The sequence below is a fragment of the Andrographis paniculata genome, unplaced genomic scaffold, assembly GCF_009805555.1.
Source record: "Andrographis paniculata isolate CXL003 unplaced genomic scaffold, ASM980555v1 Contig55END, whole genome shotgun sequence".
Taxonomy (NCBI): domain Eukaryota; kingdom Viridiplantae; phylum Streptophyta; class Magnoliopsida; order Lamiales; family Acanthaceae; genus Andrographis; species Andrographis paniculata.
The window spans coordinates 2948016-2966359 of record NW_026137590.1 but is presented as its reverse complement, the minus strand read 5'-3'; the positions used below and the strand labels follow the sequence as shown (position 1 = coordinate 2966359).

General features: G+C 36.4%; 2 protein-coding genes across 2 annotated transcripts; both read right to left on the bottom strand.

Moving 5' to 3' along the window:
* Positions 1 to 7828: 7828 nt before the first annotated feature.
* Positions 7829 to 11450, bottom strand: LOC127256079 (protein trichome birefringence-like 33). The gene is made up of 6 exons (XM_051281910.1): positions 11252 to 11450; positions 10940 to 11153; positions 10422 to 10593; positions 9457 to 9653; positions 8657 to 8815; positions 7829 to 8165 (listed from the first exon to the last, which is right to left on the bottom strand). Exons 1-6 carry the CDS (start codon positions 11448 to 11450, stop codon positions 7829 to 7831), a joined length of 1278 nt encoding a protein of 425 aa, XP_051137867.1.
* Positions 11451 to 14414: 2964 nt separating this feature from the next.
* Positions 14415 to 17844, bottom strand: LOC127256345 (laccase-12). The gene is made up of 6 exons (XM_051282318.1): positions 17647 to 17844; positions 17391 to 17542; positions 16783 to 17027; positions 16575 to 16703; positions 15117 to 16073; positions 14415 to 14829 (listed from the first exon to the last, which is right to left on the bottom strand). The coding sequence occupies exons 1-6, from the start codon at positions 17740 to 17742 to the stop codon at positions 14699 to 14701; spliced, it is 1710 nt and encodes a 569-aa protein (XP_051138275.1). The 5' UTR covers positions 17743 to 17844; the 3' UTR covers positions 14415 to 14698.
* Between the last annotated feature and the right edge of the window lie 500 nt (positions 17845 to 18344).

Sequence of the window (18344 nt, the reverse complement as noted above, 5' to 3'; positions counted from 1 at the left end):
TTTTTGTTATAAAATGACAAATTTGTCTTAATCTTGTGTATAGAAAATGAAAGAGTAAATAAAGTAAGGGTAAAAGAGTAAATTTTATGTATAAAAATAGAAAGAAGACAATAATTGTTGGACATTCCAAATAAGAAAGTTGGACGTTAGTTCGTGGAAGGAGGGAGTATATTATATAAAAATTACTAATATTTTGTTGGGCAGAAGAACAATAAGGATGAAACTTATGGATCTCATCTGACAGAATCGAACACATTATAGGCATGGAAATTTGATAGAATTAATTAATTGCAATTGTTGACTGAATGAATTAATTAAAAGGAAGGAAAAGTTCAATTGAGTTAGTTGAAACGTGAGGATCAAGGCCATGGAATACTTTGATGTTAAAATAAGTTCACAACCGATATACATATACATATGCAACTTGTTCTTACAAAAATATACATATAAATATGCAACTTGTTCTTACAAAACCCAACTTGCTTGCTTACTTGATGATATATATATATATATATATAATAAAATATAGAAACAACACACGTCTTTATTATAGGGAAGGTTACAATGTTGAATTTAAAAAATCAGCACCGCATTGATTCTCCAAATCAGCATATATAAAATATGGAAACAGCACACGTCTTTATTAAATATAACATGTGTTGTTTGTAATAAAAACATATGTTGTTAGTTCACAATTATAGTGTGTGTTGGTATATCATGTGCTAAAATCAAGTATTGTATGTACTGTATGATACTATATTATATATTGTTAGGTTATGTGCTGTATTTATATTATATTAAAGTATATTGTGTGTTGTTTATAATGACACTGTGTGTTGTACGGTAATACATGGTGTGCTATTCAGTATTGCACTGTCTTGTAGCCGCCTATATATGTATATATATTATTTCCTTTGTTATTTTATTTATATGTTGTATAATTAAGTAATTTGTATTATCCCTGTACGTAATACGGTTTTATTGTGTCATTTCACTGCAAGAAAATATTAATTTTGTAACAAGGGTTTTTCGTCTCTAAATCAACTTTTTTAGTTACAAATGATATTAAAAACGAAATTAGGAATGAAATTACATTAGCTACGTGAACTTTATTGACGAAATTCTATTACAAATATACTATTTTCTTGTAGTGTTTGAATTTTCTTCTGGTAAAGAGAAAGAGATATACATATATTATTTGCAAGTGGGCAAGCAGCAGGAAGGAATGCACGAGATTACATACACCATCTCATCCTGTTTCAACATTTGCCCCCATTCCAACTTCTGTAGGCCACACACACACATATAATATACTCAATGTACGCTTATCTTTGTTTGTTTGTTTGTTGTTGTTTTTTTTTTTTTTTTTTTTTTTTTTCATTAAAAACAAAAGGAAACCCTAAAAATAATTAGGCAAATTAATATGTAGTATTAACAGTATAATAGTATGATGAAATCATTGAAACAATGCAAAAAATTCCAGTTTATATATGCGTTATCTCTTTTATTTTTTTACCGGAATGCCTTATCTCTTTTATGTTAAATTTTACGGGTGTGTTTTTTCATTAATTTTCTATTTCAGTCAGCCTTTATTGATTTTTTGTGTGGGTACAGATAACTGTGTTGATAATATATATAAAAATATTTATTTGCTGTGGAGAGAGATAAAAATAAAGGACTTTGAGTGGGGAAGTTAGAAATATAATTAAATTGATTTATATTTTTTAAAGTATGTTTAAGAGAAGTAAATTTACTAAAAGGGTTCTTTCATGGGACGATTAGAAAAGAAAAAACAATTATTTGTGGCGAGATGAAGGAAGTATTATTCATCAACAATTTTATTTAAAAAAATTATCATTAAATTGTTCATTTATATACGTTTATATGAGATCAAATATAGATCTAAGTTATTCAAATTTCTATTTTCTCAAAGCAACTAATCAAACAAAAACACTTTTAATCTATCCAATCAAAAAAAAAATAACACTTTTAATCTAAACGTATTTAAATGCAACATCTACTATTATTAATTTAATTAGTTAAATATTTATTTTATAATAATCACATCAAAACATTAAAACTGTTGATATATATATAGGGTGTGTTTGTTTGGGGGTTTGGATTTTGGATTGGGATTTGAATAGTAAAAATTTTGAATTTGAATAGTTGTATGATGTGATATAAATAGGGTTTGATGTGATGTTTTGAATGTAAAATTGATTTTTAGTATAATATAAAAAATGAAAAATAGGTGTTTGATTTGATGTTTTTGGGGGAAAAAAATTGGATGAATAGTGGAAATCCTCCAAAATCCTTCAAACAAACACACCCATAGTATATATATTTTATATATTGATATATATATTCTACCTAATATATCTCTTGTATAAATATAATATTGAACTCTAATTGTGTTTCAATGAAAATAGAGTTTATTCCATAAATCGTAACATGGTATCAGAGCCATGCTTTTTCCCGACCAAATCGAAACAACCCACGAATTCCAGATAGCATATTTCCGACCACTTCCGACCGTCACCGCCACCACCATCGTCTTCGCCGTCACGAGACCGGCCGGACACCGGAACAATTCGGCGAACGGCGGCGCGTGAGCCACACACGCGCCCGACGTGTTTTCCGGCCGGACGCCTCGCCGGAGCGTGGAGGCGCGTGCGGCGGCCGTTGGCGGCGATCTTTGCACCGTCGTGTTCGGAATTTGATTTCCTCCGCGATGGTATCTTCACTTCTTCCGTTTGAGCAGTTTTTTTGTATCCGGTTGACTTTTTGTGTTTCGGGTTTGATTCGATTTCTGTCGTTTCGGCTTTCAGCTTGAGGTTTGAGATATTGTTTTCTCTTGAGTTTCTATGGAAAAGATGGATGTACATATTCCGATCAATGTTGTTCTGTCCGGAGATAATTACAGTTTGTGGGCACAATCGATGAAAAGTTTTTTGATAGGTCGGAAATTGTGGCGAATTGTTACGGGAGATATAGTTGCCCCCATTGCTCCGGTTTCTATAGGAGAAGTTACGCCTACCACCACAGTTGTTGAATCTTATATTGAAAAATTGGAAGATTGGGATAGTAAAAACCATCAAATTCTCACTTGGTTACGCAATACTTCCACTCCGGCGATCCATGTTCAGCTTGCCCAATTTGACACTGCCAAGGCAGCGTGGGATTTCTTGGCAGTCCGCTTCCGTGCTACTGGTTTGGCACATTATTATCATTTATGGAGCACTCTCCACGATCTAAAACAGGAACCAGGACAATCTATCAATGACTTCCTTGCCCAAGTGCAACCCCTTTGGCATCGGTTGGATCAAGCAGAGATCAATCCTGATCATCTTCGCCTCATTCAGGTCTTGATGGCTTTGCGTCCAGAGTATGAGGCAGTTCGTGCCTCTTTGTTACATCGGCATCCACTTCCTACCTTGGATGCAGCTATTCAGGAGATTCTGTTTGAGGAAACTCGTCTCCACCTAGCTAAGGCTCCTCAGCTTGATTCTGCTCTTGCGGTCACTGCCCGAACTCCTACTCAGAGTCGTTCTCATCGTTGCAAAAGATGTCAGTCCTCTGATCATGACTTCGGTCATTGCCCAAAGGTGGAGTGTCACTACTGTCATGTTTTAGGCCATACTATACAGTATTGCCCCACTAGGCCGTCTCGCTCTGGAAGTAGTAACTACAAGCCTCGGAATTTTCGTGGACCTCAGTCTGGTACCTCCTCTGTCACAGCCTCTGCTGCGCCTGCGCCTGCGCCTCCTACGATTCAGGACCTGGAAGCTCTTCTTAAACAGGTTCTATCTTCCAATACCGCCATGTCTACCACATCAGGTAACTCTCTTTGGTATTTTGATTCTGCTTGCAGTAATCATATGACCTCTGATATACGCCTTATGACCTCCACATCCACCGCACCATCCTTACCTCCTATCCTTACTGCCAATGGTACCCATATGCGCATCACCCATACCGGACATACATCCACCTCATCCTTATCCCTCCCCGACACATACTGTATCCCTCAATTAACCTTAAATCTGATTTCCGTTGGTCAATTAGTTGATCAAGGTCTCACCGTGATATTTTCTTCTACTGGTGTGCAGGTTCAGGACGCGCAAACCGGGCGGACTCTTGGGAAGGGCCGGAAGACGGGCCGCTTATTTGAACTTACGTCACTCCAGGTCCCTCGTCTCTCTATCTCAGCTGCCACCACCTCTACACCATCCTGCCTTCAGTGGCATCGTCGTCTCAGTCATGCGTCTTCCAATAAAGTCAGGTATTTGATTAGTCAGGGTAGTTTGGGTTCTGTTAAGTTTGAGTCTTTTAATTGTGTGGATTGTTCGTTGGGAAAACAACCTGCTGTGTCGTTTCCTCATAGTACTTCCATTGCGGATACTCCGTTTTCCTTAGTTCACTCGGATATTTGGGGACCTTCGCCCACTGTGTCTATGAATGGTTCTCGTTATTTTGTGATTTTTATTGATGACTATTCTCGTTTTACATGGATTTACTTTCTGCGTCATCGTTCTGAACTTCTATCTATTTATATGACCTTTGCTAAAATGATACATACCCAATTTTCCTCTACCATAAAAACTCTCCGCACAGATAATGCTCTTGAGTATACTGATTCATCATTTCTTAGTTTCTTATCTGATCAAGGTACTGCTGTCCAACGCTCCTGCCCATACACCTCTCCACAAAATGGTCGCGCCGAACGTAAACACCGACATATCCTCGATACAGTCCGCACCCTTCTCTTATCAGCCTCTTGTCCAGATCGCTTTTGGGGGGAAGCCGCACTCACCGCTGTCCACACTATAAATCGTGTCCCTTCCTCTGTCCTAGGTAATGTCAGTCCTTTTGAAAGACTATTTAATCGTACCCCTGATTATAGTCTTCTCCGCCCTTTCGGTTGTGTCAGTTTTGTCCTCCTCCCTCCTCATGAGCGCACTAAGTTAGAACCTCGCGCGCGTCTGTGTTGCTTCCTGGGCTACGGGTTAGAACATAAGGGTTATCGTTGTTGGGATCCCATTTCCAATAGGCTACGTATTTCTCGTCATGTCACATTTTGGGAGGATACCAAATTCTCTTCCTTGTCTCACTTCAGAGTCCCCTTTGATCGTTCGTCTCCGTTCTTTACCTTGTCCTCTCCACCTCTATTCCCTTCCAGTGACACGGCTTCGTCTCCGTCTCCCGCTCCTGACGCTGTCCCGGTTGCGCCTCCTGAACCACAGCTGATCCCCGAGTCTACTCCTACTCTCGACTCCGATACATCACCACCACCAGAGCCTGACACGACTTCGATCTCAGCCCCTGATCCTGGCCCTCGTCGTTCCACTCGGGTTAGTCACCTTCCTACTCACTTACTTGATTATCACTGCTTCTCTGCCACATTGTCCCATCATGAGCCCAGGTCCTTTCGTGAGGCGTATGCGGATCCGTTGTGGCGGCAGGCTATGTCTGAGGAGTTGCAGGCTTTGGAGAAAACCCATACGTGGGATATGGTTGATCTTCCCCCTGGCAAGAAACCTATTGGCTGCAAGTGGGTATTCAGAATCAAAACTCACTCTGATGGATCTATCGAGCGCTACAAGGCGCGTTTGGTAGCCAAAGGCTACACCCAGCAGTATGGTATTGACTATGAGGAGACATTTGCCCCGGTTGCTCGTCTCACCTCTGTCCGCTGTCTTATCGCCATCATTGCCGCTCGTCGGTGGCCCCTGCATCAGCTTGATGTCAAGAATGCGTTCTTGCATGGTGATTTATCCGAGGATATCTACATGTCTCCTCCTCCTGGTTTTCCTACCTCTTCTAAGGTATGCAAACTTCGCCGTGCCCTATATGGTTTGAAACAGGCACCTCGAGCTTGGTTTTCGAAATTTAGCTCTGCTCTACTCCAGCTTGGCTTTACTTCTAGTGATCATGATTCGGCTCTCTTCCTTCGACGTGGGTCAGCTGGAATTACTATTTTATTGCTTTATGTGGATGACATGATCATTACGGGAGATGATGCATCAGGAATCTCCGAGTTGCAGGCTCATCTACACCGCCACTTCGAGATGAAGAGTTTAGGGCCTCTTCGGTACTTCCTAGGACTTGAGATCTCCGACACCTCCGACGGATATTATCTCTCTCAAGCCAAGTATGCCTCCGACCTCCTATCTAGTGCCGGTCTCACTGACTCCAAGACTGTTCCTACACCTCTTGATTCTGACTGTCGTCTTACTCCGATGGACGGCGTTCCCCTTGATGATCCGACTTTGTATCGTCAGCTGGTGGGAAGTCTCATCTACCTGACTGTCACTCGACCGGATATTGCTTATGCCGTCCATATCGTCAGTCAGTTTATGTCTGCTCCTCGGACGACTCATCATTCTGCTGTCCTACGGATTCTCCGGTACGTCAAAGGTACCCTTCTTCGTGGACTTCATTATTCCGCTCGTTCCTCCTTAGTTTTGACCGGGTATTCTGACGCTGATTGGGCGGGAGATCCCTCTGATCGCCGCTCGACCACCGGGTTTTGCTTCTTCCTTGGCGACTCGCTTATTTCATGGCGCAGCAAGAAACAGACGGTTGTCTCCCGGTCCAGTGCAGAGTCTGAATATAGAGCCCTTGCCGATACCGCTGCCGAGCTTCTATGGCTTCGCTGGCTTTTGGCTGATCTTGGAGTGCCTCAGCCCTCTGCCACTATTATCCATTGCGACAGTCAGAGCGCCATGAAGATTTCAACAAATGATGTCTTCTACGAGCGTACGAAGCACATTGAGATCGACTGTCACCTTGTACGTCATCACGTTGCTCATGGAAGCATCTCCTTGTCTCCTATTTCCTCTGCTGATCAAACGGCCGACGGATTCACCAAACCTCACCTCCCCGGCCGTTTTCAGTCATTTTTGAGCAAACTCAAGTTGGGCTCCACCGTTCCACCTTGAGTTTGAGGGGGGATGTTGATATATATAGAGTATATATATTTTATATATTGATATATATATTCTACCTAATATATCTCTTGTATAAATATAATATTGAACCCTAATTGTGTTTCAATGAAAATAGAGTTTATTCTATAAATCGTAACAAAAACAAATGAAGGAGGATAATACGGATCAAGTGAATAATTAATTGGTGTTCAAACAAAATTCAAAATCAAATTAAGGCTCCGTTTAGACAAAATATTTTTGGAATTTTATAGGTTTCCAATAGAATATATATATATATATAATTATAAGCCAACCATTTTAGTAGTAGTTCTTTGTCAGTCTCATATAACGGCTGGCAGTGGCACGTAGGGGTGGAAATAGGCCAGGCGGTTTACCAGGGGCTTACAGTCTGACCTGCATAAGGCCTGGCTCGGTCTGACCTATTTATTCAAATAATTTGATATAGGTTTGTTTTAAAGCTTATATAATTAATTAGAATAGACTTAGGCTTTACGAAAAATCTTTTAAGCTTATCATGCCGGACTATTTATATGTATAATTAATTTAGTGATAATACTCAAATATAAAATTGATTAGTTGTAACTATAATTATATATACATAAAATAATAATTGCATTTATATTTTTTTACTAATATTAAATGTTAAAAAATAAAAAATTAATTATTATTAGGCTTTTAAATAGACTCGTACTTTAATATGCTTAAAAGTATGTCAGACTCAGATTGTATAATTTTTTTATTAGTTCTTAGTTTTTTAAAATATGCCTAATCTGTTTAGCCAAAGTCTGGTCTATTTCCACCCATAGTGGCATGTGACATTTAGAAAAATAAAAACTTTAATTTAATTTAAGCCAACTAATTGAATAATAGTAATAGCATTAAGGATAGAAAAGCTTGGCAAACAAGAGTTGATTCCAAATGTCGGGAAGGCCAGGCAAGCACCAATGTATGCAATCCGCATAGGTCTCCGGCTTGGCCAGCTCGTCCGCAATCAACGGCCGGGATTGCTTCTTGTATATCGACACGTGCGCATCCTTTCTAACGCTGGACAAATGTGTAATATTAAGCAACGTCACGGGAACTGCACGTGACCTGCTTATCTCTTCTACCGTTATGTCCATCAAGCTCTTCTCCGCTGCGAAGTATGTCGAGTTTTCTATCATCCTTGTCTGCTTGTAGCAGTTTCCCTCTGGATCACCTCCCCATTTATAGCTCCTGAGGAAGAATGTGTAATATATAGTATTTAATAATTGAGAACTAATGTGCTGAATTGGAAAAATCAGCACAATACAAACAACGCACAGTCTTATTATAAATAACATGTGCTGCGTATAATAATGACAGGTGATGTTGCTTCATAATTATAGCGTGCTGTATAACAATATGCGATGTGTTAAGATCAATTAGTATTTGTATTGTATAAGATTAGAGTATGTGCTGTCAGTTCACATGTTGTATTTGTGTTGTTGGTTCTTAATTACAAGTGTCCTGTGTAACAGTATATGATGTGTTGAAATCAAGTATTGATTGTGGTGTATAAGACTATAATATGTGTTGTTAGTTCAACGCCGTATACTGCCTCACAACATACCGCGTGCTGCAGTGTGTGTTGTCAGCACAGTAAATTCAGCACAGTGCCGGTCGCCCTAATAATTATTTGGATTAATATATAGGGTTTATTTATTTATTAACCAATTATTATATACCATTGATGAGTAGGTGACATGGATATGAAAAACACCCTTTTGGTCTTGGCATCAATGTTCCTGTCTATCCACTCAACCAATTCTTTGATAGCCATGCGATAGCCTTCATCCCTTTCGAGGGGCACCACATTTTTTACTTTGTCGTTCAAAGATCCTCTCCTACACAAGAATTCAATTATAAATTATTGTATCATTACAACATATCTATAAGATCAAATTCATTAAACAATACAATCTTAGTGTTATGAATGGTAAACCTGGCCGGTAACTAGTTCAGCATCTATACATAAATTTTATAATTTATAGTTTTTTAAATTTTAATTAATTAGACCAATTAGTTATCTTAATTTTAATTTAAAATTATTTTTATTATCTAATAATTATTTTAACTAATACATTATTACTTATTTACTAATTATACCCCTCTTAAATTTTTGTATCTATAGTAAAAAAAGACATGGTAGCCGAGATAGATAGAATACAATTTATGTTAATTTCTAGCTAGTGCATACATACAAGACTAGTTTGCCTAAGTTACCCAACTAGTTAATTTCTAACCTAATTTAAATAAAGCACTCGGTCATTCAAATTTATATCCATTTTTCTTTTATTGTCAACAAAATTATTCTCATTTATGTAATTTTACTTTAAATTATATTACTTTTGTATTTTTTTATTATAAAAAAGTAGTATTTATTAATAACGGGGCCTAATCAAATAAGTATAAATCTTGATGACGGAAGAAATATAAAAATTGCACGAGGGAGAGGGAGAGGGAGAGCGAAGGAGGATGTACGTACACTAATAGTTTCAATCCAGAAACCCACCAAATGTACGTATTGAATACAAGTATATGAGCTCCTTTCCAGTGACCTCCATGCTTCTCCATAGAACCGTTTCGAATTATTCTATCGACCACATGGTGGTGAATTGGATCGTCCGCGTTCGACTCAAACAGGAATGGCGCCCAGTAGAACTCGACCCTCGCATTGTACTCCTACACACATATATACAATTCTAACACTCTTAACAGATATATAAATTTTAATTTGATGCAAAAATATAATATTTTGACATTATCAACTGTGAAAGAATTGTAGCTCAAGTTGTTCTTACATCCTAAAAGGGACAAAAATTAAAAAAAAAAAAAAAAAAAAAAAACATGCATCCTAATAACTATATCAAATTATTTAATGCTATGATTTTTTAAATAAATGTCTTTGTTTTTGTTTTTCCAAATTGGAGTTGTGTATTTTCTTTTTATGTCATCAAGATAAAGTAATATATATATATATATATATATCTTACCTTAGTAATAAGGTTTTTGAAAAACTACAACTTTTTTACATAAAACTAATGACATTATTAATTTTCAGGGACTTCAAATAAATAAAATGATAGAGAATTCCACTTAGTGTATAAATAATTTTGTATTCTATATAAAATAATATATAGAATATGGTCGCGGAATTTTCGAAACTATTTAATAAAATAAAATATATTTTTAATATATTTTCGACAATTTCGAGACCTTTTAATATAATAAAATATACATTTAATTTGGCCTCGAAAATTTCGCGACTGTTTTAACTAAATCCGAGGCAATCCAATTTTGTTGATTTAATATATATTATATATTTATTTTGATAGTCTCGGAATGAATTTTGAGCCAATTTTTGGAGACTAATTCACAAAATTCTGGTACTGATCAGGAGTTCATGAATGATATACATATATATATATATATATATATATAGATAACAACCTTGGCTGTAAAAACTGTGAGTGAATGAAAGACCTCGATGGAATGAGCATGTGGAGGGATGGCTCGTTGAAGAAGACAAATCATGGATATGAACTGGCCACGATTTAGAGAATCCCCCACGAACATCATTCTTTTTCCTCGAAGGGCTTCCAGCATTAACGTCGAGTTAAAACTGAAACAAATTACAGATTGAAGATTAACTACCATATCTGGTGGATATTAGCCAAATCCAAAATTGCCAAATTTGAGTCCTACAATGATCATGCATCGAATCATTGAATTCAGATCAGACCAATACTTTTTCTGGAGATTCAAGTGCATGTGATTGATTCATTCCCCAATCAGGAAATTACTTATAATGTTCTATATATATATATATATATATATCTTCTTGAACGTTTCGATCTATATTCTATAAGCGTTCCAGGGACTCCCGAACTCCAGATGAATCCGCACCGTCCATTTCATGGAAGGAAAATGATGATTGATAGATGTATATGTATTAGAGGGTTTGTGACCTGGGAATGGAGCAGGTGGAGCTGGACCATCTCCAGTAACGGTATTCCTTGTCGGGACGGCCATGGCGGAGACAGGTGGTCTGTTGGTCAAGGTAGGGGCAGCTCCCTTCCTCGTACGGCGGCCCCCCATCGTCCCTCACCCACTTCCCCTCGAACAAGTCCACGCACCCTTCATCTGCTTCTCCCATTGCAAAGGCCACCTTTCTTTCCACTTCTACCACACAGACACACACACACACACACACATATATATATATAATTAATTAATTAATTAATTAATTAGGTATTAAGTTGTAAGTATATACTACTCACTGGGGACATGATGATCAGAGAAGGCATTGAAATAATAGATGCTAGAGAAGTAGGTGAAGCCGGTGGTGCAGTAAAGCACCGCCATGGAAAGGATGAACGATAGTAAGAAGAGAGGGGATAGCACCAGCGAAGAAGAAGAAGAAGATGAAGATAAAGGAGGAGGTGGAGAGACAGTAGTAGTAGTTGCCTTCATCGTCATCATCGATCATCTCCTTCTATTGTTGTCTGCATTTTCGGATGTTAGTATATATAGAGAGAGGGAGGGGGAGAGAGAAAAAGAAACAGAATCTGATCATGATGAAAGTGAATTAAATCAAAAATTAATTAGATGTTGTTGTGTTTGCCGAAAAATCTGATAATATTCTTTCAATAATAACACAATATTTACACATCATATATGTAACCTAATTATGGGCAATTGGGTCCTTATATATATATCCAATTATGCAATAATATATACTAGTAATCTAATACTATCTCCGTCCAATTTTTATTGTCCTAAAGTATCTTTGCATGATTTTTTAGGTGATTATTTTTTTATGAATTGACAAATTTGCCCGTATGGTAGAGATGAAAAGTAATAAATGAATGAAGGGTAAAAATGTAAAATTTATGTTTAAAAAAATAAATACGACAATAGTTGTTGGACATCCAAAATAGAAAAATAGAACATTAGTTTCTGGACGGAGAAATTATATACTAATATCCTCTCAAACTCAAGTGACACGGTAATCAGCAACTTGAGCTTGCCTAAGAGAGTTTGAAAGCGACCCGAATGAAAAGATTTGGTGATGAGATCGGTTATTTGTTTGATAGTGCGGTTTTGTATTATATATATTTATCTAAGCAATTTTTTATTGTTTTTAATTATTACAAGAAGCTATATTTAAGTCAATTTAGTCTAATTTATCTTTTATATAATATATCAATTTGTGTGATTTTTTAATAATTGATAGTTAGTTTATATTTATTTAATGATAATCTAATTTATTTTCCGAATTATTTGCTAATTTAATAATTAAAATTAGTTTTTGGTAGTTTATTTGGTTGTAGTGTGCATAGCTTTTTTTTTCTCACTTAGTTTTTATTTAAAATTTTATTTATTTATAATAAATCCTTATTTATGGCATTAGCTGAAATGAGGTCATTTGTTTTTTGATACTAGAAGAATTTTGTGTTAATTTTGTAATGAATTTTGACCGCTACAAAAATTGAGTAACAAAAAATATCTGTAAGGGCACTCTTCGTAACAAAAGGTTGATGGTTAATGCCTCTAAAACGCACTTATTAAAATGATTTGTGATGGTTCAAATTATTTTTTATAACAAAAGAATACGTTACAAAAAAGCCGATATAGTTGTCCTTAATCTTAATAATAAAATTTTGTAAAAAAATGTTCTGTAACAAAAAAGATGCTATAAATACTTCAAACTCATTAGGATAAGTATTTATTACAAAATTTGACGGTAACAACAAAACCGTTACAATTATTTACTGAACGTAACAAACTTTTTGTTACAATCTAAAAAAAATAATAAAAATAGTAGTATTTGTTATAAAAATAATTTTTTTCAAAAATATTATTTTTTATAACTAATACAAAAATCATTTAGAAACATATAAAATGGTGTCAATCCGATATTTTTGACAAGTCAAAAATATAAATACAATATTGTTCCTCAACACATATCCAAAGTAACTAACATCTAAATTATCAACCATCCATAATATCCATTATTCAAATGATATAAAAATAAACATAAGTATTAGTTAAAACAAAGATAGTCGTTATTACTGCAATTTCTCAAAAAGTATTCAGGGGTAGCGAATCAGCTAAAGTGAAAATCGAATTTGTTTATTTTTATTATTTTCAATTAATTTAAGTAGATGTCAAGAAAAAATACTCATTCGGTCCACTTTGAATGTATCCATTTAGGATTTGTAGTAGATTAAAAAAATAATAGTATTTTATTGATTAGTGGAAATGTGTAAAATGTATCAATATTTTTGTCATTTGATTTTATTTATAAAGTAATTGTATATGTAATGTTATATTTATAATTTAAGTAAAAGTTAAGAGTACTTTAGTATTAGTTTATGATTATTTTTACTAAAGAAATAAAAGAAATACTTTTGAGTGAAATGGATAAAAATGATAAAATAGTACTTTGAATTGGGACTGAAGAACAAATAATGTAAAACTTTATAAGTACAATCGATAGGCTCGATGTTGACTACCTCGTGGAGCGTGTGTGCACATCCATTTGTGTGAAGGATTAGAGGGATATCTGGGACCATTGAAGATGTCAGAAACACCTTCACTATTGCGGGATTATCACGTAAATACAAATCACAAATACTTGTTTTTTTTAGAGAAACAATTGAGAATATCACATAAAAATTAACAAATAAATAAAATAATAATAATAATAATAATAATAATAATAGGTTTAATCATAAATAATGACTCATACAAAAACGACACATTATGGAGGTTTTTCTCAAATGTTGCAAAATCCAAGATAATTATCGAACTTACTATTGAATACTACTACAAAGTTTGTGCCTTCTTTTACTACAACATAAAAGTAAAATAAAAATGATTAAATCAAGCAACTAAATTATCTTATTCACTTCAAACAATTTTTAACACTCACTGCATGTTTATTTCTTTATCGTTGTCATATTACATGAATTAAGCTAATAAGTTTTATCCAAATAATGGAAAAGGTGAATTTAGAGCTTCTTTCCATCAATAAAAATGGAGCCAAATTTTGTTGTCCGCAAGATGTAAAGGTTTAGTCTATTTCTGGAGCTATCTAACTTTTACTGAAGTTATAGGTTCTTCGAACTTATTTGAATTTTAAGAATGGAGGTATTCATCTTTGGAATAGTTTTTGGTTATCTTAAAATTAGCTGTCTTAAATTTTTTGTTTAGATTAAATTGGCTTTTTCCGTGAATGGAAGAACTTGGAAGAATTGATTGAAATTTTCTTAAAGGATAGATTTTTCGATATTTTTCTAAAACAATGCGAAGATCACATGCTACTCTATGTTAGAATGTTGGTATGGATTTTTTTCACATTGTTTTATGTGAATTGAGGATCGAAAAAATAAAATGATCGATAGAATGGGAAAGTGGAATCATTAGAAATCTATGAATAATAAGTGTTTTCCATGATTTTCAAATGGTAGTACAAGTACAACTACATTCAAGAAGAGCAATGGCTAATAAAATTTGCTTGACTAGCAAAGGTTCTATTGGAAATGGAATAGTGAGCTTGTTTGTAAACCATAACAAAAGGCAAAAACAGGCCCCAATGTGGGGAGAGGAAACAAGAATGAAACTTAGTAATACTATGATCATGGTGTACTTTCTTTTTTAACCTTCTTGCATGATAGGAGGCTACAATACTGCAATCTATCTGTCTCTTGATTCAATCAGCATCAACACAGGGGAAGATCTGCTGGTGGAGCTTCCAATGTTTGAAGTTCGCCAACGCCGTTTTCGACCAAGAATGCCATCGCTAAACCCCAAGTGATATGGACGTCCAAATGGCAGTGCATCAACCAGACCCCTGTTTGCAGTTAAGGTAATTATAAAGTGTTAGTGATTCCATTTTGGAATAGATACATTGAAATTGACGAGGTTGCGGTGCTGACACACGCCTTTATTACATACAGCATTTGTGTTGTATGTAATAAAGGCGTGTGTTGTTTATTCATAATTACAGCTTGTGTTGCATGAGAGTATGCCATGTGCTAAAATCAAATATTGTATATGTTATGTGAGACTATATCCTGTATTGTATATGGTAACTCGGGTGTGCTGCCTATTGAAATAAAGAGCACATGTTCATGCTACCTGGATTATCGGCGACGAATCGTATAACTGTCCATCCACCAACCGGAACGCTTGCAGTATTTCGTAGAGGAGGATCGACAAGGTTAAATTTGGCCGTGTCTCTGCTTGGATTGAAATTTCCAAAACCTTCTGCAAGTATATAGAAGTCATAACCATGGAGATGAATTGGGTGGTTTTCAGCTGTGAAGATGCTAGTTCCCTGCAACACCAACTGCACACTTTCCCCAAATTTTAGTGGATAAACCTTAGTCCCTGCAACGGGTTGCCACAATGACCTGCTAACATTTCCAGTATAATCAAATCTCACTGGAGGAGCTGCTGGAAAATCCCTTGTGAAGACACCTGGTATGCCTTGTTGATGTGCCTGAAGCAAAGAGAAACTCGACGGGAGCTGGAACGACACATTGTTCATGCTGGCCGTGAATCGAGTTCCATTTGGACCCTGACAGGTGCTGCTGCTGGCACCAGGTGGACAATTGTTGAGCCCAAGTCCGACAGTGAAGAAGAGATTATGATGAATGTTTGTCGGCACGGGCACTTTTCTTGGACTTCTGAAACTGGTAGTGAAGGCGGAAGCAGTTGCAGTGTCGTTAAACGCCGGCATTGTTGGCATAACTGGCTTGATCTTGGCACCCTTTGCAGGGCAGGGTGCAGATTTATACTCCAGGATAGCCGTGGTTGTAGTGTTGTCGAATGGCGCGCCTTGAGCGCTGGCATAAGCACGTGCTGCAATGTAGTATCTTCCAGGGGCCTGATTTGCCGTGATTAGGACATCCGTGGTTTGTCCCGGTCCGAGCATGAGAACTGAAGTGGTGAAGGGCTTCACGTACGACGCATCAGCTCCAACCACCGTCAGCTTGTGGTTGGCGACTTTGAAGAAAAGTTGCTGGTTTAGTGCAGAATTGACGACCCTGAGAAGATTCGTCTCGCCGGAGCCGACCGGGACAATTACTGTATCTGCAACAAAGTTTCAATTTATTTGATGATTCATAGAGGTCACAAAAATAAGCACGGACCGAAAATTCGATTCGAATCTGGCACGGAAAAGCCGTCCTTGAGTCTCCAAAAATAGGCCCAAATTTTTTCGGCCATGCCTGGCCAACACGCGAATAAATCAGGCCGTATCTGGGCTTGACCCAATTTTTTAAAATTAATATATAATATCTAATATATTTATATATGTATATATATATATTAACTAATGAAATAGTAAAAAAATATGTAGATGTAGTTTAACAATAAAGTCCTTTGTTGTTTACAATTGGTTATAGGTTCATGCTCGGACCTAGCTGTTCAGATCCAGTTCAAAATCGGGCCGTCTCTATATAGCTTATTTTGAAACTAGGCCGTGCTAGAACAAAAAAATCGGGTCAACCCGAATTGCCACCCTTAATTATTCAGGGCAGATGACATTCACCATTTCCTCCAAAAGAAGTGAAGTTAAGGTTAAAAGCAAACCTTTGTCGGAGCAACTGTAAAGATCGCCGGGCTGACCATTGATGGTGTAAGCATCGGAAACATTAGGAGAAGCTCCTGTTCTGGTGGCTTGTCTCACAACATCGATGGGATTTGAGTTCCACCATTCACCTAATTAATAAATGATCAATCTGAATTCACCAAGAAGAAAGAAAGAAAAGAGTCTGAAAGAAATTAATAATAAGGATACCAAGAAGAAGGGGTGTCTGGCGGGTGGGCTTTGGAAAGGGATAGGAATCTCCATCCTTGGGGTGAATGATCAAAGCTCCATAGACAGTTGCTCTGAGCCAGGAGCTGTGAGCATGCCACCACAGAGTTCCCTCTTGCCCTTGGATGGTGAACCGGTATGTGTAGCTCCCTCCCGGCCTGATCGGGCATTGAGTCACAAATTCCGGTCCGTCGGCCCATCCTGTTCTCATCTGCCTCACGCCATGCCTACGCACATACATACGTACATACATCGAGGAACATTAAATTCAACACTGTGCTGAACAGTACATAGTGTGCTATAGACAACACATAATATTAATATAAATAATACATTTTATATGTTAATGTAATACAAATACAGCATGAACAAAAAAATACATGCTATAGTTTCAACAGCACAAAATACTACTACAGACAGTACAGAGTATTAATACAGACAACACATTGTATATATGTTAATATAACGCAAATACAACACATGAACTAACAACACATGATATAGTCTCATGCGTCACACACAATATACATCACACGTATGACATACTTGTATACAACACACTTGTTATTATTAAAAAACAACACATTTACCAGTGAATAGTAACGTTATACTGAGCTCTGTTGACAACGTTAACCACTAGGGTGTCGCCATTGTTAACTTCAAGGGTGGGGCCAGGATACATCCCGTTCACTGTAATCGCACTCTGCGCTTTGCACAACCTCTTCACCGGCGTTGCTTGCACCTGCAGTACGTTTCACCAAAATACACTTTTATTAATCAAAAGGAACTAATTAATTAATTATTTATTTTATTACAGGAAGGCAGCAGGCAGGCGAGGCCACGTACAACAAAATCGTGGTAATGAACTTTTGCAGTTGCAGTTGCAGTTGTGAACAAAACCAGAAGAAGAAGGCTCATGCACATGCACATGTAAGTTCCCATCTGGAGCTAGCTAGCTAGCTTTAATTTTGTGTGAAAAATATCAATGGATGAAGAGCAGATCTAGTTTGATTTGGTCTTATATACATGGAAATCAGAAATGGAAAGAGGTGGTTCTGATGGTTGGCAGATTAGGTTGTGATAGTCAGATGACTATTAGGGGGAGAACTTAATTAGTTGAGGCCATAGGAGTTGTTGCACCCACTGGATGATCAAAATCAAGAAAATGTTCATCTAATGCTTAGTTAACAAGTCTGTCTGGTTGCTCTTCTTCAGTCGGGAGGGAGGGACTTATAATAATTAATTGTATTTGTGTATAGGTGTGGTTAATTCTCATTTTGGGTGAAGAATAGATATAAAAAAAAAAAAAGAACAACAATTAATAATGTGAATGTTTGATGGAAATTCAAACATATATACTGCACCGCACACATGTATATTTCTTTCTTTACAACACAAAAAAGGTTTATTATATTAAAAGTGAGATAGTATAACCACTTTGAGTCCGAATTTGAATATTAAAAATTTTGAATTATAATAGTGGTACGACAGTGATATAAATAGGTGATGACGTAGTGTTTTAAATGTAAAATTAATTTTCAATA

Bases quoted from the DNA above. Each gene is read 5' to 3' on its own strand.
- LOC127256345 (XM_051282318.1), bottom strand. From the start codon at position 17,742: ATGGGAACTTACATGTGCATGTGCATGAGCCTTCTTCTTCTGGTTTTG. The intron at 17,028-17,390 runs GTAAATGTGTTG...GTATGTGCGTAG, and splicing joins TATAACGTTACTATTCACTG to GCATGGCGTGAGGCAGATGA. The intron at 16,704-16,782 runs GTATCCTTATTA...TTTATTAATTAG, and splicing joins CCAGACACCCCTTCTTCTTG to GTGAATGGTGGAACTCAAAT.
- LOC127256079 (XM_051281910.1), bottom strand. From the start codon at position 11,450: ATGACGATGAAGGCAACTACTACTACTGTCTCTCCACCTCCTCCTTTA. The intron at 10,594-10,939 runs GTCACAAACCCT...AATTTGTTTCAG, and splicing joins TCCACCTGCTCCATTCCCAG to TTTTAACTCGACGTTAATGC. The intron at 9,654-10,421 runs GTTGTTATCTAT...ATATGTGTGTAG, and splicing joins TCACAGTTTTTACAGCCAAG to GAGTACAATGCGAGGGTCGA.